Consider the following 22,374-nt stretch of genomic DNA (forward strand, 5'->3'; position numbering starts at 1 on the left):
CAACTACTCTTCTGACGTTTGGTGTTTGTTCGATGACTGGATTCATCTCCTAGCTTTTGATGTGTCCCTCTGCTATCACTGACGTTTACTTTATGAACTGGAAAAGTGCTCCATTTCAGCCTGCTCCATGTGCATCCCCCATCTCTTCCCCCACATCAACTCCCCCTTCCCCCTATCACCCATCTCCACAGGTTAAAGTTGCGGATGAGGTTAGCATGAGGAAAACCTGCTTTGCCTCCTTAGAATCTCTTAGATGCTTTGCTCCTCCCACGGGCCCAGTCGGCCTCTTTCCTCCAGCAGCAACCCGCTTTTTTAGCCTGTCTAGTCCCCCGATAACTCTACTGTAACTGATGCTGCGTAGATCCTGTTAAACCCCTGCTCTGTTTGTGTTTTTATGTCCCCCACATCCGTTTGTCACCCCAGCATGTGTGCATGCTTTCAGCGCCAGTCACGGCCTTGGTGTGGCCACTGTGGATGTGTGTGTTTTCTTTCAATGAACTCATAATTATGTCTAATTAACAGGAAGCTCCATATGTGATGTACAAGAAAAACTATATGCAGATGGATGGGAATGACAGATATGAAGGCTACTGTGTCGATTTAGCTTCTGAAATTGCGAAACATGTGGGGATAAGATATAAGCTGTCGGTAGTCCCAGATGGGAAGTATGGAGCCAGAGACCCAGAGACCAAGACGTGGAACGGGATGGTGGGTGAACTGGTGTATGGGGTGAGTATCAGTATGCATGTGTAGCTTTTGAGGGGGGGGGGGGTTTACTGTAATCTTTTATCATTTCGTTCTACTTAAAGCTGGGGTAGGCAGTTTTCTGGAAAAGGCAAAACAACATCAGAATTTGAAATCAGAGTTATCTTCCTGCAGCTCTGTCCACAGGATTTGAGACTTTACCTAAATATAAGCATTGGGCTCGGGTTAGCAGAAGGCTAAGGAATTAGCAACAATGCTTCCTCCCTCTCTGAAAAGGTTCACCAATATTGGCACGTGTTTTATTGCGAGCATTGTTAGACTTGCTCCTTGTTTCTTCTTTTGGGTTGTTTTTCAGAGTAATCAGTTGTTACTAATGCTGGAATAGTGACTTTTTCTGCAGGAAACTTTACATTTTAAAAATACTTTTACCATTAAGGGGGATGTGCGCATTAATCTGAATCTGTAAAACAGTTCTCTGTCTGAAATGACCTGTCATTGAACAAAGTCTCTAGGCTAGAATTTCTAAAGCATGAACAGAGCATAAAAAGTTCAGTTTCTCTCAGTACATTTCACAATGAAAGGTTTGTATGAAATATTTGAGAAACAAACAGAAAACCTACCCCTGCTTTAAACCTGAGATTGGTTCACATGATTGTGAAGCATTGTCAATGTCTTGAAGTGTCCATTACATCTGAGCATAAGAAAAGGCTTTTCATAAAACTCACCCACGCCCATTTTTAGTCAAAATATGGTGCGCAAATTATATTAAATATTATTCTCTGTACTTTCTTGTAAGCCAAGAGAATTACTCCATGCCACAATCTACAAAAGTTAAATCTGTTGTCTTTAAGCAGTGCAGATGGCAGCAGCATTTGTAACGTAATCCCCCTGTGCTGTCATCATTCACAGCCATGTTACGTCTGACACTCAAAGCAAGCCGGGTGGGTTTTGGAAAGCTCTTCTTCAACTGGAAAATTGGTCAATAATTTTTTATCATGCATCTCATGGCTCACTCACACTTGAACTGGATTGAACAAGATAAAATTATTAAATAATGTACACGCCAGAGAACAGAAATCTGCATGCAAACTGTGCTCCAGTGCAGGTCCCCCATTTAAAACACCTGTAGTTCCTGCTGTTACAGCTCTATTACAGACCACTCTGCTTTACTGCAGACCTCCCTGCCTGGATAACTTAGACAAAATAAAATGACATATCGTAAAAAGTAAAACAGCCATGGATTTTTGAATCCAAAATAAACTCTGGACACTTTTGGCTGAGACCCCTCCTGACCTTAAATGAACCGTCTGTATAATATGTCTATTTGTTGGTGTCAGTTTAGTCCCAATACCAGCATGCACAGTTTTTCACTGTGGTGAGATACCAATTTGCAGAGGATCTGATGGAGGTAATTTTAAACAGATTCACATTTGATGGACTGCTTACATAAGCTCTTCCACCTCTGTCTTCCAACCCTCTGCTCGATGCTTGGAGGAGATCTGGATAGAGACAAAGACATTAGCCAACACAAGTGCTGAGTGACTCACTTTCAAATGGCAGATATCCCTCTCACTGGCATTTTCACAGGTCTGCTATTTAGTATATTCTCAGCTGTCGCACCTTATCCAATCTCTTTTCACCATGAATGCACTTTGAAGCTGAGGCCTGGGCATGTTTATGTGATTATAAGGCAGTGTAAATTATCTGTTTGACTTTGAGTTTATCAATTGTTTTCTTTACTTATTCAACATGTAACACTTTTGTTATTTTATCTGTATGACTAACTCCCAGTGTGCCTGTTCCCATTTTCACAGAGAGCTGACATAGCCGTGGCTCCTCTAACTATAACCTTGGTACGGGAAGAAGTGATAGACTTCTCAAAGCCTTTTATGAGCTTGGGCATCTCCATTATGATTAAGAAGCCTCAAAAGTCCAAGCCTGGGGTGTTTTCCTTCCTGGACCCACTGGCCTATGAGATTTGGATGTGCATAGTTTTTGCCTATATCGGCGTGAGTGTGGTGCTCTTCCTGGTGAGCCGGTTCAGCCCTTACGAGTGGCATCTGGACGAGAACGATGAGGCCAAAGACCCTCAGAGCCCGCCAGACCCTCCAAACGACTTTGGGATTTTTAATAGCCTGTGGTTCTCCCTGGGTGCCTTCATGCAGCAAGGATGCGATATCTCACCAAGGTTGGTTGTTGTGTTCACTCTCCACCACCTTTCAGCTGTCCGCGTCATCTCTCTGCATTTTATAGTCCCGTTCATACATCTCCTCCCTGCCATGGTGCATATAGGTTATTTTGAGCTTTGCTGTCCATCTGTCCTCATACTTCACTTCACTGTACTTTCTTCCCATTTTCTTTGATTCAAACCGTTGCTTTAAAACTGCATGCTAGCAGTAATGCTTTGCATCCACAAAATAACTTATATCCACCATGCTGAGGGCTGTAAAATGCAAAGGGGTCATCACATTTCATCCACTGCTCGAAATTTCTCATGACTCTTGGAGGGCTACCGTGTTTTTGCTGCATGTCCCATTTTACGGTCATCTCATTGGTGCATATAACGCATTTTGTGGGGGAAAAAATATCATCAGCACCATACTGTACCTATATTTCCCTCCTTCAATGGCCATCCTATCCATTTGTGTATCCATCCATTTCTTGAATCATCGCTGTTGTGTTGTCCCTGACCTCTTCTTCAAGGATTCTTGCTTTCGTCATCCTTTCATCCGGGATTTTGGAAGGTTATTAAGAAGCGGGTTGGAAAGGAGGAAGGTTTTCACAGATTCAAATTAGTCTTGAAAGGATTTATTGATGATGTGCCACTGGACCAATGGGGTTTTAATGATGGGACATAAAGCTTTCTTTCAGGTTTTTTTCTTTACTTTGGAAACACACTCGGGGCAACCCTATTCAATGGGATGCCAGCCTGGTCAGTTTTCCATTTGTCAATTGAAATGGATGATTTCTTCCTCTGACTGTTAAAGTTGGAATTGCACAGGCTGTGAACTCAGGTAAACAGCTCTATATGCGCCTGACTCGACTTAATGCCATGTAGAAGCATAGAGGAAGAGTTGTGGGTCTACATATTTCAATTATTCAAGGAGAAAAATCTATTCAGCCGCAAATCAAGGATGTCATTGTGGCTCCAAAGTACAAATGGTTTTTTTTATGGATATGGCTGAGTCATTTTTGCCAAAGAATACTTTATAACTCCACTTTTTTACTTTATAGACCATCATTTTCTGTGTCATTATAGTCACCAGAAGAGGAAGTGTTTCCGCACCTTAATTACCCACTCTTCTCGACTCATCTCTATCGTTTTTTTTGTGGATACAACTTTGCCTCTGGCCCAACCATTTTTAAACCCAACTTATCTCAAGTATGGTCATTGACCTTAATATGATGACATTTTGGATAATTATCTCAATTATAAGCCATTTACTGATAAGACTTTGGCCTAGAATAACACCCTGTGTAAACCTTGATGATGGAGATAAGACCTACTGTAGATTTAGACATGCTGGCAATATTTACAACTTGAAAGCACCACCATAAACCCATAAATAAGCTTTAAAAACAATATATTAGGAGGAATCCAGAGCAGTACATCTTTGAAGCAGTGATGTGATGCAAATGGATCCTCGTTTGCAGTGAGGAGTGCAGCCCATTTAGTAGAATTTGTATGCGATCGTAGAAGTTGGGGATTGCACCAGGACATTCAAATTTAGAGAATATGAACCCCGGGTTGCTCTGCAAGGCAGCAATTTAAAGTAGGAGCCTTAACGCTGATGTGGAAACTGTGAAGAATTGGTTAAGGACCAGTGAGCAGGATGGGACAGTCTGTGTGGGGGAGCAGTTCGGCTCATCACATCCAGAATTCAATTGCAGACAGAGTCTCACGGTGCTTTTGCTTCAGACCCATTTTGTCCTCTGTGGAATACATTTTGGGTGGAAACAGTTACTTGATAACAGATGGACTCAAACAAATCTAATCAAGTATCTGCATGGTTGCATCATTTTAATTTTTTCAACTTTTCCTCCCTATTATTGTAATTGCTATTCACCAACAACACATATGTTTACCAAAACAACTATTCAACAGAGACACTGTTAATCGCTTTCCATGGATTTACATGTGAACAAGAGGATCGACCTACTTGTTCATGCAGTAAATCGTTAGCAACCTGGTTACTGCTAGCAGCGTGGCTAACATAACTTTTCAAAGCAAGAAACAACCTAAAGAATCCCGAAGAACTGGAAACCCTGATCCCAGTGCTTTAATGAAGGCAAGGTCAAACATCTTATAGTATGAATGAGTAGGCAGGTTTTGTTTCTTCCTATCCACCTTAGTAAAACAACATTTATCACTCCTCAGCCTCCTCTGCCTCCATCATCGGGGCTCTGTTGCCAGGTAGTTTTCACATCACTCTGGTTGTTCCCCTTCCTGGGGATAGTTAGATAATACTGCTATCATGTTCTGTGTGTCTGCTCTGTTTCCTCCTCTCAGATCATTGTCTGGCCGTATCGTGGGAGGAGTGTGGTGGTTCTTCACCCTCATCATCATCTCCTCCTACACGGCTAACCTGGCTGCCTTCCTCACTGTGGAGAGGATGGTCTCTCCCATCGAGAGTGCAGAGGACTTGGCCAAGCAGACAGAGATCGCCTATGGGACGTTAGACTCAGGCTCCACTAAGGAGTTCTTTAGGGTGAGTGTCTCCACTGTTTGTCATCCATGCTGTCGCTGCACTGAAACTGTAGTTAATGTTGGCCAAAGAGCTCTAAAAGTCCCCGAAGCTTTCCAGCGGGTTTTGATTTATGACCTGCCAGGTCATAAATCGAATGAATAATCAATACTACAATGTCTAGAATTGTATTTTTCTCCTGACACAGCACTTCCAAAGTACTAATACTACTACTACACTTCATTAACTCAGTGCATTAGAACAGAGTGGTACACAGTGTTTTATAAATATGAATGAAGTAATACTAAAGAAGTAAACAGCGACAGGAAAATTGCATGCATTTTTTTTGTTAAGTGATCTAAAGTAGTTACTGAGAGATGGATTGCCATCATCAGAGCAGGATATCAGTGCTTCCGGTAATACCACAAATCTAAATTGATCCCTAGAAAAGGGATTTTGGTTCTTGCAAACAAAATCATAAGCTATTTGTAAGCTCTACACAAGAGGAATAATTCAGTTGTGCAACAATTATGGTCCCTCATCCGACCATTAGTAGACTCATTAAACCAAACTTTGATTTGCCTCCACTTATGTGCAGATTAATTCTTATCTCCACTATGAAAAAGTGCTGGCAGAGCAACTGGGCACATATTCTTATCAAGGTCAAACAGCGCATTAAACATCCTATTATAAAAAGATAACACTCATAAACTCTGATTCATGTTAGTCGTTCAGAAAAGCAGTTGTCAGATTGTCTAATCTCGGGGTCTTCTTAAGTGAATCATTTGAAAGTAATGTATACATTTTTTAAATGCCGCATAACATTTTGAAGATTTAGTTCTGTCTGGGCTTCTGAATTGCCGCAAGCTTTACTGATTTCAGTCATAAAGATTGAATAGGAACTAAAGCTCTGTTGTGTGTTCAAAACTTTGGGAAAATAAAAAGTTTGAGACGGACTAAAGAAGTCATTAAAATTCCAACTTGTGGGCTGCTGTCACTAAACCGTAATCTCAAAGAAGATGCCTCCTTTTCCTCAGAAATGGAAATGTCATTTACATCCTGTGTCCGGCTCTTAAGTTCCATCTATTTTTAGACATAGTCAGTCTCTTGGTGTAAGTGTGTCTGAGACGTTTCATAAATGCAAACCCTGTGGACTGTTACACTCTGGAGTGACCAGTAAGGCCCCGTTTGTTGGATCAGACAGGGAGTTGTAAAATCACATCTTCTGATCTCCTCTGAGATATTCAGACAGCTTGGGTAAATATGTTAGAATAGAGTGAGGGTAGAACAGCTTGTTTCTGTCTGTGAGGTTTGGCTTTCTGCTCCATTTTTACTCTCACAGCTGGCTTCCAGATTCAGTCCAAACATCAAATAAAAGCATAGCTCTCAAGAGAAAAGTGTGCTTTATAGTGGAGAGAGGAGGGATTTTGCAGGGATGCGATCGAGTTGAGGCTCGGTTCTGTGACCCTCTCCATTTATAAAGTTGTTCAAGAAGAGTGGTATGGTCGTCTGTGGCGCTCTGAACTTAGGTCTAAAAACATTCAATTGGAGCAATCACCATGATCAGTGTGGAGGAGGTCAGCATTAACCTGCTGCCTCCTGCACTGCTCAGCTTTAAAACCACTGGCTGTTCAGAGATGATTATATTAGGAAACACACCGATGATAAAATATAAAATATCTGTTTAAGAGATATAACTAATACAACATCGGGGAAGATAAGTATTTCATTAAGATATAGTTCTATCAAAAATATAAAAAACTAATGTATTTATTTCAATATTTGTTGTAAATTGTTTTAATTAATTTTGTGAGCAATAATTCTGCTGCCAAAAAGTAAACTTTCCAACAAACTTCTCAATGTGTTAATTGAGATTATAAAAAAGACTTAAAGTAAAGAGAGAACATTTCTAGTTGATTGGCACATGCATCAGCCCTAAAAATACTCCTTTCATATGCCGGTTGGTTAAACATTAAACATTTGAATGCATTAAATTAATTATTGTTGAGGCTTCCTGGTGACTCATCACATTAAAAGCAGCTCCATAGGCAGCGGTGGATATGCTAATCCACGATGCATTTGGCAGGCTGTGATTTGTCAAAGGTGTTCTTAAGGAGATAATTGACAGGCGTGTAGTGACTTCATTCTGAGTGACAAATATCTGCCTTTCTTCCTCCGAACTGGAAATGTCACTGCAGAGGAGCGGCTCTGAGGAACGCTCATTGAAATCTGGTGAATCAAAGCCAATGATAAATAAGAACTGTAAACACCAATTTTATATTGCACTTCAAAGCAGAATCATACAGCTTACTCACTGCACGACATATATGATGACAACTAATGTGCCATTTCTTTCAATATTCTTCTCAGAAATGATTGAAAACCACTGGGTTAATTTATTATAGTTTTATTCAACGCTCTTCCTCAGCTAGCTGTTTTTCTGCTCATACAACATTGGGACTATAATATCTGGACACCCTTTTTAGATTAACAGCTCTACATTTTAGGAGATTTACAAATTTGGTTTCATGTAAGATTAAAAGATCAATACCACTGTAGCGTCTGTACCCTCACAATGAAGCTGGAGCTACTAGATGATTGGCTTAGCTTAGCATATAGAAGTGGGGGAAATAGCTAGCCTTTGGCCAAAATTAGGGTGCCAACATCTCTAAAGTACTTCAATTTAGATCTTATATCACATTGTACTGTATTACTTTCCACAACTCACCAACATCTTGTCTGGATCATTTAGTTAATGCACTCTAATGTAGATAAAGACAGTAAAACTAAACCAAAATGTGTGAGTTATAAATCCTACTTCATTACAGTGGTGCTTCTGAACCTTTATATATACAGTCTATGTTCGGAACGAGCCAAGATATTAATTAGTTACATAATCAATTAGTTACCACTGATCTTGAACAAACAGTATATGAAGACTTTAATTACACACTTTATCCTTCCCAAAAGCAAATAACAACAAAACCCAAGAAAGATTGAGGATGCTTTGTTTGGTCTGTCATCTCAATTTGTGGATACGAGCGTGGCAGATGCTGCAGAGAGCTGTGCATCACTCCCAGCCTTCAGGCAGCTGCTGAGAGATGAACTGGAAGCTAGAAGTTTACTTTATTTCCAGAATGGATGAGTAGCAAACCCAGATTCCTCACTTGCCCCGGTCAGTTAAAATATTATTGAGGCTACACAACCCAAACATTTAAATGTATTTATTAAATCGTTTCTCTTTGTAAAGCTGTAGCTGTGATGAGAATAATGACTCTGACAGCACAAGGTGTAGCACAGATTTAAACCCCGGCTACCAACCTGCTCCTGACAAGCGTGCGTCTTGATGTCACCCAGAAAAGAATGGCTGCTTTCACACTATGGTCCGGCCTGTCATCAGCCATTACTGTCATGTAAAGAGTGTTTACATGAACACTCGACTGAACTGAAATTGTGCATATGTCAAGAATGATTCACTTGCTAGCCTGAGCCCACAATCCATTACATCTCCGGTGAATAATTTACCCAGCGCGGCCGCACACAACGCACAGCTGACAGTTTGTAGATTCACTCCAATGTTTTGCTAGACTTTTTCCTAACAGATGTGACGTCGGACTGACTCAAAGGACCACTGAACGTACAATCTGGAGCACACCAGACGCACACTCTTGATTTGTGCATTTTTAATGCTATAAATAAGGAAGTAACTAGAGGCGATAGGGGCCTGTTGAAAAGTCATCTCTAATAGGAAACTTGCGATAAAAAAACAATCCTACGTGAAGGACAATGTGGGGTGTTAATGACAAATATGTAGGACTATAAATATATAATAATATACTTTATTTATTAAACACTTTCTATACAAGAGATATGACTCAGTGTTTTCTAAAAAAAAAGATGAATTAATAAAAAAACATTTAATAAAGGTAAAATACATTTTAAATAGGAAAAACTGTAAAATAAATAATAATAATATTAATAATAATAATAATAATAATAATAATAATAATAATAATAATAATAATAATAATAATAATAATAATAATAATGGTTTTCAGTTGTTTTTTGAAACTGGAACATGCCCCAGGTTCTCTGAGTTCTGACGTCAGATGATCGTCGTCAGGCTTCTACTTCCTATTTGCCCGAGTGATTATGAAACCTGACTGTCATGCCCTAATCTCATTCCTGACAAGCAGCCTTCAGAAGAAGTGTTGCAATATGATGAGTTTCAACCTAAAGTTTCCTCTGAGGCGTTTCCCGCTTGCCCAGCTCAGCAGAAGGTCACGTTATCCCAGCTCACTGCAGCGTCTCTATTCTCCCCTCTGTTGTAGACAGCTGTGTACTCCAGCTCCCCAGTGGCCGACGATCAGCCTCTCGCTGGCCATTTTTAGCAGCGTACTGAGTGTCAGAGCGGGGCGGTGCTGTGCATGACTGCAGCCATTCCAGCTGGCAGCTGGGCCACAGAGGTGAAGCTGTCATTCTCCAAGCATGCAGGTCAAATGTGTTACACATGAGAATCCAGAATTATTTAACTGGTGTTTGGCTTAACATCATGTGGACTCATGGATAACATGTTAGAATACACGACGATGCAAAAAACATTTTATCATGTTAGAGAATACATATTTTATTGAATTTAAACTAAAAAGCAGAAGTTTCCCTGTTTTCCAGATATTGATATTATTTGGAGACTGTGAGTATATGAAGAAGACAATCTGTCAACTGCTTTCATAAAAAGGTGTACACAAAAGAGATTAAAGGAGAGAAACAACATACACACTATGTTTATGCTGTTTAACATATTAATAGAAACATTTAAACCCCACCTACATGAATTTAGCCCTAAATGAATTGATTAAATATACCATATAATCATTGTCCCGCATATTTCTGTATTATTGAATCAAAGCACATCTATTATCACCAAGCTGCATATTTGAATTGGAAAAATGTAAATGTTGCACAACCACAAATGAAATGAAGTTTAAATGGAATATAAATGAAACCTGGATGACTGTGACTCCAGCTGTGACCTGCTGGTCGGGACAGGAGCAGGAGGTCACAGCTCTCTGTTATTATTGATTCCAAACATGGCCTGCATTTTGCTTCTGCTGGGCTGCCAGATTGTCAGACTTCAGGCTGCTGGCATGATGCCCATTACCTCTGCTGCACTTCTCTTTTTTAATGGTTGAATCCATTCTGAATTACACGAGGCAGAAAACTGTTCTCTATGTGTTGAATTCTTTAAGCATATTGCGCTTTTGGACATGCTCCAAACTGTGATGTCACAGCGGGCGCTTCAGACATCATGCTCTCCTAGTAAAATCCAGATTTGACCTGTGATTAAACACACAGGCTACACAGTCACTCGCTTTACTTTTTTTACCCTGGGATCCGATGGTTTATCCATTCTTCAATCACGATGCCAGCAGGGCGAGCACACAAAAAAAACTTGCCATTGATTATGCTTGATTATATCAGCTGATTTAAATGGAAAAAACAATCAGTTTTCTATGCTCGGTCATTTAAATGTAGGATGGACTGTTGAAGGACTATAACAGGGTGTGTCCAGGAAGTGCAGCAGCAGTCATTTTCCAAGTGTTGCTTTAAAGGATCAGTTTCTCATTTTGGAAAATATGATTCATCTCTTTCTTGCTGTGAGTACAATAGAAGATGGATACCAATCTCTGATGGGTGTGGTATCCATCTTCTTATGTTAGTATTTCCCAAAATGAACTCTCCCATTTAACCCACAGCAGCTCAGTATAACTATATTCCCTGTTTGTTTCTTTAAGTGCATAACTGAACTGTTTCTGTCTTCTCTCTGTGTCCTTAAATGCAGCGCTCCAAAATAGCAGTTTATGAGAAAATGTGGTCTTACATGAAATCCGCTGAACCCTCAGTGTTTGCCAAGACAACACCAGACGGGGTTGCCAGAGTACGAAAGTCGAAGGGCAAGTTCGCCTTTCTACTCGAGTCCACAATGAACGAGTACATAGAGCAGCGGAAACCGTGCGACACCATGAAAGTGGGCGGCAACCTCGACTCTAAGGGCTATGGTGTGGCAACACCTAAAGGCTCTGCATTAGGGTGGGTGGGATAATATAACAATATCCTCCTTGTTGTTATAGTATTCCACCTACCCTGATGTTTTCTTTTGCCATTTCTTCTTCCTCACTCCTTAATTCTTATTATTTGACTCCAATTGCATCTCTGAGTGATCAGTATTTTGAGTTTATCCAACACGTTCAGCCATTTTTCTGTTGTGTCCGATGTATCTGGTTTGTGTCTCTGTTTTCTCTTCCTCTTACGGGTATTGGTATATAAGTCACTCTGTTAATCTATTTGAATGTCGATGTGTCACTCTCCCCATCCCGGTTTGTTTTGCTCCTCTTCCTCTCCTCCCTCCTGGTTTCTGTGGTGCCCTTTTGCATTGCATCTAATTCAACTCTGGGATATTTGTGTTCTTTGCTAGTAACAATGCTGGTCTGTTGGTTGTGATGAATGTTAAGTTGCATGCTGGATGTTCTTATTTCTAATTTAACAATGACAGAATGTCCCCATCCCGCACACTTCAGTTACAAGCAATGTAACCCTCCATGCCACCTCTCTAATATTTAACATTTTCTTTGCTGTAAAAATGCTTCTTACCCTTCACACCAGTTAAATTCTTTACCAATTTGTCCCTTCCGTGCTCCCCTTTATGAACCATTGATATTTATCACTATTTTTTACTAATATTCTATATTAGATTTCTCACGGACCTGTTCATTTTCTTACAAGCTATGTTTTATCGTTTCAAGAAATGCTGTTAACCTGGCAGTATTAAAACTGAATGAGCAAGGCCTCTTGGACAAATTGAAAAACAAATGGTGGTACGACAAGGGAGAGTGCGGCAGCGGGGGAGGTGACTCTAAGGTCAGCCTCAATGTCACCAAAGTCGGGTATACTAGAACAGAGTAATCGGCAAGGCTGTTGTCACTGACTAGAGTCTTTAGACCCAATTATCTGTTAATAAGTAACAGATAAATACATTTGACTATTCTTATCTTGCAACTGTGATCAACTGGGAACCCTTTACTTGGCTAATGAAGGAGGAAAAAGTGTAATAGTGTGAGATAAGCAAAGTGCAGAAGTAGGACAGAGTAAATCTGATTATTTAGTGCTTAACGTTATGCTTCAGACAGTACCTCTATATTTTTGGTCTGTAGTTATGAAATACAGAAACCATCATACCCTCTGTTTTTTATATCTACAGGCCAACATGGCCATTTGTAGCTTCATGACTACAGGAATAAAGCTAGGATTTATTATATATCTATTTATCTTATTCCCACTCTCCAATGTACCGCCTGGGTTAGGGCAGGCACGGGGGACAGCGTTGTCTTGAGGGGACTAAGCATCGCAGGCAAACGTGAGAATTCTAATGACAGAGTGACGACTAACAGTCCAAACTTTTTTTGTCCAACATCCTCTCATCGAAATCCAGCGTAAGACTGACAGAAACCTTTGGTTGGTCTTGACCTCAAGGCCAGTCAAAGTCTATCCATGGCAACCCTGACCTGGTAAACCCTGCAGGAGTAGAGTGTAAGATGTGACCAGGGGCCCCATTTGTACAAAAGGATTTGATTGGAAAAGTTTGTAGTAAAGTCATTTTTAATGGTGAGCTTAAACCAAATGTGCAAATAAGCCAAGATGCATTCAGATGTTAAGGTGAGGCTATGCAAAATAAACAAAATTAGCGTCGTTAGCTTCTTTAAAAACTGGCTGATATTTATTGCTTATGAATATAACATTTCATTTGCAAGAGGATAGTGTTTTTCTAGAAGCAGAGTTAAATTATAACAAGAACAGATTGACAGAAAGCTTCTCTGGCCTTTTCTGTGTGCACAAAATCTAACCTCGCTGAAAGTGCTCAGACATTTATCAGGATTTCCTTCAATCAAATCTGTTGTACGTCCTTTCCATAAATGAGGCTCCTGATCTTTTTTGTTTCAGTTACTGCCCTGAACGGTGGATCCACCTCTGCCTCTGCTCTTCAGCTTGCATCATGACCACAGTGGCACCTTGTGAGAAACGAGAAGAGGCAAACTTTGACGTTACCGACTCCAGTCATGCATTCCTGAGTGAGCAGGACATGGATACTTCCTGGTTGGATAACACAAAGTAGCTGCCTCCTCTCGCTGGCAATATGCTTCAATCCCCTGGTTAGAGAGAGTAGACGATCACCGTCTGACTGACACATTTGTGTTTCCCTATTTCACTTTCAGAAAAGCACGTGTGGGTAATTCAACAATGAGATGGAAATATATTGTATGTAACTACCACTGAGAACCTTCACAGCAGGACAGTCGATGACATCATTACCATTAGGAAGCTGAAATCCATTTCAGCACATCTATACTAGAAATCAATAATGATAGTTTTATTAAGTCACATCCTGTGTGATTTGTATTTGACATCACACAGGATGTGCTTTATATCCTACTCTGGCCACAAGTCAGCATTGTGCATGGGTTGTTTTCTTTTGAATTATTGTGTGTGCTTGTGAGTGTTTTTAGATGCTGTTTTCTTGTTTTGCAGACGGACTGAAGTGTGAAGTTCTATTAGGACTTAAATCTAATAGGGACAAAGTTAAGTCGACAGGGGGTGGACACAATAAAAGAAACACCTGTGCAATGTATCAAGTCCAACACAACAATAAATACTATCTTTGTGAAGCTTAAATGTCTCATAAACTATGACCCTCAAAGATGACTGCAGAGGTAAATAAAAAACGCTCTGACAGGGCCACGACAAATAACTTCACAAATGCTAGATTTATCATACCTGCTGTTACATTGCATTGCAATAGATTGTGCAGGTGTCCTTGTTATTCTGTCCACCTCCTGTACTTGATCAGAAAAATGCAGTCATTAGTTATTAACACACTTATAACAACCAGCCTGAGAAAAATATGATCAACAGACATCTATTTAGGGTTAAAGGTCAAATGCACCAAAAAATACATTAAATATTCATAGAAGTGGCAAGTTGGCTATAGTTTCAAAAATAATCCGTAGTGATAAAACATTTGCCTCCTCTCTTCAGGAGCGTAAAGGCACTTCAGATAAGTTTCTCTGATCCGCTTCCTGAAGAAAAGGATGCCAAATACTCCAGATCCAGAAAGGAATGAATCTGATTGGTCAACTGCATGTACAATTAACCCCCCCATGTACTGTATCATTAGTCACCAGAGATAATGCAGAGATGAGAGAAAAAGTATGTGTTTTTTTACATTTTAAATGAACTCCTTATTGACTTTGGATTTAACAATTTCAAGATTCAAAAGTTTTTTTGTTTTTGTTTACTGCTCATATAAGTGGAGTTGTGGGCGGTGGTCGATAGGTACTTGGCTTGGGGAACCGGTTCAAGTCCCCAAAAGACCAAGTGCTACCGAGGTGTCCCTGAGCAAGGCACCGATCCTTACACTGCTCCCCGGGCGCCGTCACAATGGAAGCCCACTGCTCCTAACACTAGGATGGGTCAAATGCAGAATGTGAATTTCCTCTCTGTGGGACCATTAAGGGTTTATATATTTATATTTAATGCAGGCCTAAAGCTCTGTGTGCAATAGGAGTAATTATCAGACAAGAGTAAAACAAGGAATATATGAACATGAAGGATATAAATCCAAAGACAAAATAGTGTCAGTGTTACTGCAACTTTTTGCTACATTTTGTATACATTTTATATTAGTATTATTTTTTTCTTTAAATTTGAGCTGTTTTTTGCATAAAAGCTCTCAGTCAGTTTATTGTAAAAGTGAGCCAAGCCAGGTGGGATGAATCAGTTTGATCTATTAGAGTTTCCTCTCCGTGGAGTTGTAACTCAGAGGTTTGAGACAGCTCTCTTGACAGAAAATGACTTGTCGAATTATTCAGCTAAACAAACCAATGGACAAATAATTACAGGTTCAGGCTTCATAGCGGCCTGAAAGGGGAACGGATGTACAGTTTTATATTTCTCTGTTACTACAACTGAACATTAAGCTCTTAAGTTCCTTTTATTTTTCTTTAAGTTTCCAGCAGGGATGATGACTTTCATTTGGCACTGTACTTTGAATTTTGATGTTCAATCTTTTATTACATCATGTGATTTAGGGTATTATCATCTACATGCAATATATATATATATGCTTTAGTTTTGGTATGGATAAAGGACATTTGGTTTGTATTTAGGTTTTGACGATTATAAAAAATAGGGAGTATTTGAGTGTAAGTGCTCATCAGTGTGTTACTTAGTCCATGGCCACCACCTGGTGGTGTGTCTGAAGTGTGTCTGATGACAGCAGGTTAAAGGAGCCTTTTTCTTTAAGAGCTGAATGTAAAATGTAAGTCTAAAATTTGTAAACGAGAGAAAATGTAAATCAGTTTGTCCTCTAACCCACAATACTCTGTGACAGACATTTTCTGGTCAGAAGCAATGATAATCTTTGTGCGCCGTAGTTTTTCTAATCTAAAACAAAGATTATGAATGTAAATTTGACACACTCAACTGCTCTTTTTTTTAATAATGAGGTAAACTTTAATAGAATTTATTGCAAAATTGTTGATTTGAAGCTCCCAGAAGGAAGGAAACACCCCATTAAAAAGCTCTATTTGTTTGCAATTCATCCCAAGCTCAGAGACTACTACAAATAATGGTCTCACAGGTCAATGCGTGTTCGATCTTACTGCATCTGCTTGATTCATAAAGTGTAAAGGGCTTATAGACCAACATTTTATGCTCCTCTGTCAAGAAAATGTTGAGAAGTGAAACTCAAGAGGTTGGTTCAGATGCATTTTATTTTGTTGTATTGAAATCCATGCATCAAAGTTCCTAGTTTCCAAACTCAACGCAAAGAATCTTCATGACTTTGCCTTCCAACGAGCTCTGACTGGAGAACAGGACTGCAGTTCATCCACTAACATCATGCATGACTTCTTACTGTTGTTGTTGCCTTATGAATAGTCAGAAACGCATATTTTTAAACAAACCAAGAACACAGTGGTGAATACAATATGTTTAATGATGTTGAATTACAAACACTGATCCTATTTCTGAAAGGAAATAGGCCCAGGAATCTATCAGTCAATCAAATTGAAACTAATGTCTTGCAAAACAAACCAAAAGCCCACAACTATGACTCCCCTCATCAGAGATTCGGCTCAGACTATGTGTCTTTAGAGACTCTTAAATCCAAAATGTCCTGATCTCATCTGGCTGGTAGTGATTATCTGTGTAGGAGATCTCTTATAGCTGTAAATGAAATTTGACTGCTATGTTTTGTCTGTTAGTCAAGAGAGGGTTCCTGTTAGATCCACCTTGCTAAACATTTAAAAGGCTGCCCGTAGCCAGAGAGGCTCCCTCAGGAATGACTGCCTCTGATTCCTTTCATTCTGTGACAGCTATGCAGCAGCTGCTTTATTCTGCAACGTTAAATCTTTCTCTTGTGATCAGTGTGTGCCGATTACTCAAAGCGATAAAGGTGGGGTCTGGCATGCTAGGGTAGTCATGGATTATGAAAGGTCTTATTTATACATTAACATATATATATATATATATTTACTGTAGTGTTGCTTGCTATCCGTGATGTGTTGGCCAGGACCCTACTCTATCGCTTTGCAAAGTATTTAAGTAGTTAAAAAAGTTTAATAACATAAAATAACATAATAAAATGTTATTTATGTTATTTCCCACGTGAAGAACTCCTGTAAACCTTGCAGTATTGAAACTCAGTGAACAAGGCATCTTAGACAAGCTGAAAAACAAATGGTGGTACGATAAGGGTGAATGTGGAACCAAGGACTCTGGAAGTAAGGTCAGTCGCTGCAGGTCTTTTTATACTGATACTGAGAAATGCATTTTGACCTAATTGTTCATATGCAAACATCTAAAGCATACATTCTCCCTCACATGCTGATCAGAACATCATATCTACATATATTTGAATGCTCGAAGAAAAGCATGAGTAAAAACGAGATTAACTTCACACATAGTCTCATGACATTGACATGACATCATTACTACTGTATAGACTCCAGATTAGTACAGCTTCAGCATGATTGCACCACACTATTCATGCCATAAGATATTGAAAGTTGAATCATAGAATTGAAACCATTATACTGCTATTTCGTCGTCCAAACCTTTATTGAAAGTTAGTTTATCGTTCTTGTTTTTCATTTGTATGCAAGCTGTGTATTTTTACTCAATATGACTGACTACTTGGCCAAAGAAATCCATATTCTGACAAAGTCCAAACTGACCTTTAAATACCATCCGAGCACAAGGTGGTCCAATAGTATTTAACAGTCATGTCTCATACTCTGAGTGTCAGAATAAGGAACATTTATTTTACATCTTTACTTAAAGAAAAATGGTTATATGTCAGTTAAGTTGCTGCCCTTACGGCTACCAGATGTCCCAAAGGATGGGAATGCAAATGGTAAAACTCACATAAATTAATTTCAATATCACAGTTTGGCTTTTAATAGCAATAAAATGGTTCGATTCGCACTCCACAGCTTGCCACTTTGATTGTACAAATGCAGTGTGTTGAAGTTGAGCAGCTACAGTATGATAGTCACTCGAGGGTTTAATTTGTAGACCTGTACGACCACGACCGCCTTCCTGTAGACTCTCGTAAAGAGACCGTAGAGCAGGAGAGATAGAAACTGTCTATATTCACCTCCACAGCTCCTAGATTTACCTCGGGAGGAGGATTAGACTACTTTAAGTTCATCTCACTGATAGGCTAAAGTAGGCATCTGTCATGTAGAGGGTTTTGTAGACACAGGTGTTTAGTCCTAGTGCAGCAGGAAGTAACTTGTGTTTGTGTAAATGTTTGAGTTCAGTCTCACAGTGCCAGTTCAAAAATTCTTAACGGTGGTCTTTACACCCCCCCCCCCAGGACAAGACAAGTGCTCTAAGCCTGAGCAACGTGGCAGGAGTCTTCTATATTCTGGTGGGAGGGCTCGGCCTGGCTATGACCGTGGCTTTGATAGAGTTCTGCTATAAGTCACGGCAAGAAACCAAAAGACTGAAGCTGGAAAAGAATGCCCAAAACTTTAAGCCAGCCCCTCCAGCAAACACCCAGAATTTTGCCACGTACCGTGAAGGCTACAATGTGTACGGGACAGAGAGTGTAAAGATCTAGAGGGTAAGTGTCTCGCTGTCTGAGATTGTTTAAATATGAAAACAGTGGAATACATCAAGATAAGGATCAATGAGCACCTCCAAAAGGTCACTTATCATCAGCATATTATCGTACTTCCCAGCATGCCATGTTTGAGGATTTAAACTCTTGAGAGGTGTTTTGGAGTTGGCAGAAAATATGCATTAAGGAAACAGGCTGTCCTGTTAAGTCCTGGTTTTTCTTTTTATAATAATGAAATAAAGTGAACCATGTAAAGGTTTATTTTGAATGATGTTGCTAAACAAGTACACTCATACATCTTATGATTATTATCTGTGATTGAACATTCTTTGTTTCTCATGTTTAGCTTACTTGGATATTTTTACATTTTCACATCTCAGGATTTCACTCAACTCTATCTTCTAAGACAGGAGGGGATTTATGTTTTAGAGTTGAACCAACTAAATATACGGAAGCCCTGAGAGGCAAATTAAAGGAAAACATTTTCTTAGTCTGATCTAAATTGTTTTATAGTCTTATAAGTCTGACTGTTTACTCACTTTGAGTTAATAAAGAGAGGACACATTTCTATTTAGATCAGACTAAAAATGGACCGCCAGAACATGTTGTTTTCTCACTGGCTCCTCAGGACTTCCCTACATAGAGGATCTACAGCAGGGGTGTCCAAACTATGGCCGGGGAGCCAACTGCGGGGTGGTCTATTTTTTAATGACCCTCAGCAAATTCAAAAAGTATAATGGAATATGGAACACGCCTGAAACTCATGCTTATCTTATATACAGCTCTGGAAAAAATGAAAAGACCACTGCAGCATTATTCGTTTCTCTGGTTTTATAATGTATAGGTATGTCTTTGAGTTAAACTATTTATTTATTTTTTATTGAATTCTATAAACTACTGACAACATTTCTCTGTGTTGGAATTCAACAGACACTGGAATGGCTGCCATACATGTAGAGATTGAGATTTAAGAAACATGTGAAGTGGTCTCTTCATTTTTTCCTGAGCTTTAGTATTTATGTGTCAATTCAAAAATAAATTCAGTCAATTAAAGTTCAAAACATTTTAAAACAAATCTTAGTTGATACCAAAAAAGACCAATATCTTATTTCCATACCAAGCTTGAAATAAACCCTTCATATTTCCCCTTATTATAAGCAATCTGGGGCTTCTGATTAAGGTTTGAGCTGACAACAGAATAAATGAACCCTATGGGAGCTGGGATCTAGGCTGTTAGCATAATTTTTCCTTCATTTGATTGATTTTGATAACTTATAACTTCACTTATATGTAGCAATATACCTCAGCTCTAGTGAGGGGCCAGCCCTTCATATGTTTTCCTGTATGTGAAAAATGTCTGGACGCCCCTGATCTACAGTGCTGAGGCTTTCTCATCTGTTCCTGACCCTTTGCCCCTCTCCTGCAGATGTGAAACGTGTCGTCTCCCACTGGTGCGTCTGAATGGAATCAGCCGCTCTGTGTGACCCCGACACCCCGAGGCTGGCTTCCTGGAGGCGAGGCCTTCTCTGTCATCAGCTTGGACACAAGTGCTCATTGTGGCTCGTGAGGCCCGTCACACTAACAGAGGGTAATGACGCAAAAGGACTTTCTTGCTTCTGGAAACATGAGATTTGCCTCTTGTAGTGCCTTATGGAGCATTTTGGCATCATGGCAATGCAACTCAAATTTAATTCACTTAAAAATATCTGCGGAGCTTCAAATGACAATTAGATGAACTGTTGTAATTTCATTTTTTTCTATTTTTAATAAGAAAAAAAAGCCATGATTTGCAAATCATAAAATCTTGGAGTACTTATGAAGTCATTTGAATCCTTTACAGACTTATTTTTGTGGTGCAATCTTATGTTGGATAAATGTTATATTTAGTGAAGTAAAGTCATTTTCTTGTTTTACTATAAGACTATTTTTAGTTTCATAATATTTAGGACAAGCATCAATCAATAGGTTTAAGCATTAGTTAAAGTGACTACATTGTACCCCAGTTTTTACTTTTTAAAATATCACTAATATGAAACTAGAGGTGATCATCAACCTGCTTCGGTGGAGTTATTTTAAAGCCTGTTGGACATCACATACAAATGACTGTATTCACGTAGATGCTTGTTTAAATCAAACAAGACTGCATTTGTTTCAACTGCCACGATTTGGAAACAAGACCGTTTTTGTTTCTATAGAAAGAGGTCCGCTTTAATCACTTAGTGCCATATTGTTGAAGTCAAAACTATTATGATCCTGTAGAGACGATAAGAGTGACCCCTTTTTATGTGACTGCATATTATAATGGTTTAACTGAGCTTATGGTTTACACTTTGTACACTCTTAGAGGCCGTTTCATGTAAATGCAGTATCTGCAGCTGTGAATCTCTAACATTTTTGGTAAAAGACAACACACCATAGCTTCTTTGGTAGTGATACGCTTTCTGTGTGGATGCATTACGCAGGTGGGGACTGTACATTGATGAAAGAGCTACACATGAAACGTTTGTCTGTTTGTATAAGTGAACTTTTTATAAACTGAAGGAAAAAATCAACAACAAAAAAACGCTACACACCATGTACGCCTACATTTGTTTAGTAAAACCGACTTTCTCATCCTTTTCTCCCCAGATAAAGTGCATGTGAATTTGATGGTAGTTTTAAGAGACTGTAATTCGAAATGGACCCTGGTTTAGTTTCTGGTCCCAACGACACTTGATTCAGTTTGGTTTTGATTTTTTTTTTTCAGTACATTTGTAACAGTACCTCGACCATGAGAGTTGCATGTATGGACACAATGAACCTCGGTGGGGAGGACATGTACAAAGGATTTTATTACATTTCCTTAATAAAAGCAGGTTTATATTCATCTTTTGGACTTTCCTTCTTTGTTGAACGGTAACACATCATTCAGAAAAAGTGTGTTTGTACGGCTTCAGGTTAATTTTCTATCATAAAAGTCGAACAACTTCCTCAGACATGCTGTTGGATCAACAAACCTGACATGAAATAATCCCGGTACGGGAGCGCGTTTGGGCCAGGAGACAATAAGGTAAGTTAGCCATGACAAACATAAAACTGACATTGTAAAAATATTAAAACAATAAGGAACGCTTGAGGCATGGGGGGTCAGCGAAAATACGTTCTCATACATTGTAGGGGGCCTTGTTAGAGCCTGTGAGAACCATTGGCTATCACGTTCTCCTTTTTTATACCCTTTAAATACTGGGCTGGCTCCCGTCATGACAGAGAGTTTGGGAATCCTGGAAAGTTTCAGTCAGAGGAAACTCATTGATGTGCAGGATCAAAAACAGGGCTACAGTAGCTACAATATATAGAGAGAATATCGCACATGACTGAAACAAAATTAATTGACTTAAATAAAACATTTCATGTCACAACTTTGTTTATTTCTGACAAAAAGTTGGTCATGTTACACTATGTTTATTTCTGATATTTTCAACATACTATACTACGTCATAGTGCCATTACTTTGACATAATATACCTGTCATTTTCTCCTAATTGGACATAATACTGCATTTGTTCTGATATTTTCAACATACAATACAATAAAAAACAATTGTCTTTTTTTCAGATTTTCTTTAATATCCTCGACATATTGTCGTGTTGCCAGATATTTTCAACGTGATCTGAAGTCTGATATTTTCAGTTCTGATATAATCTTTCTTCAGATTTTTTTTGACTTACTATACTGTTTTTTGTTGGGACATCATTTACTTGGTTGTTTTATCAAAATACTATTCTGTCGTTTTTCTGACATTTTCGACATGCTGTACCATGTTGT

General features: G+C 39.2%; 1 protein-coding gene across 7 annotated transcripts in view; it reads left to right on the forward strand.

Moving 5' to 3' along the window:
* The window catches only part of gria3a (glutamate receptor, ionotropic, AMPA 3a), a 69,333-nt gene extending 47,897 nt beyond the window's left edge, over positions 1-21,436 (forward strand). Inside the window, exons 10-16 of one of the 7 annotated variants that reach the window (XR_010166801.1) lie at positions 523-729; positions 2,520-2,893; positions 5,216-5,414; positions 11,233-11,480; positions 12,194-12,308; positions 17,118-17,232; positions 18,325-18,563. Coding sequence is in view for 5 of the 7 variants with exons in the window: in XM_063895766.1 (XP_063751836.1) it covers positions 523-729; positions 2,520-2,893; positions 5,216-5,414; positions 11,233-11,480; positions 12,194-12,308; positions 18,325-18,570 (1,389 nt within the window). In the remaining 2 variants the exon portion in view is untranslated. Of the gene's footprint in view, positions 1-522; positions 730-2,519; positions 2,894-5,215; positions 5,415-11,232; positions 11,481-12,193; positions 12,309-13,388; positions 18,574-19,996 lie in introns of those variants that run through there. The other 6 variants (XM_063895766.1, XM_063895767.1, XR_010166800.1 and 3 more) reach the window with 6 other exon arrangements.
* The last annotated feature ends 938 nt before the right edge of the window (positions 21,437-22,374 follow it).

Source organism: Eleginops maclovinus, chromosome 11, assembly GCF_036324505.1.
Source record: "Eleginops maclovinus isolate JMC-PN-2008 ecotype Puerto Natales chromosome 11, JC_Emac_rtc_rv5, whole genome shotgun sequence".
NCBI classification, from domain to species: Eukaryota; Metazoa; Chordata; class Actinopteri; order Perciformes; family Eleginopidae; genus Eleginops; species Eleginops maclovinus.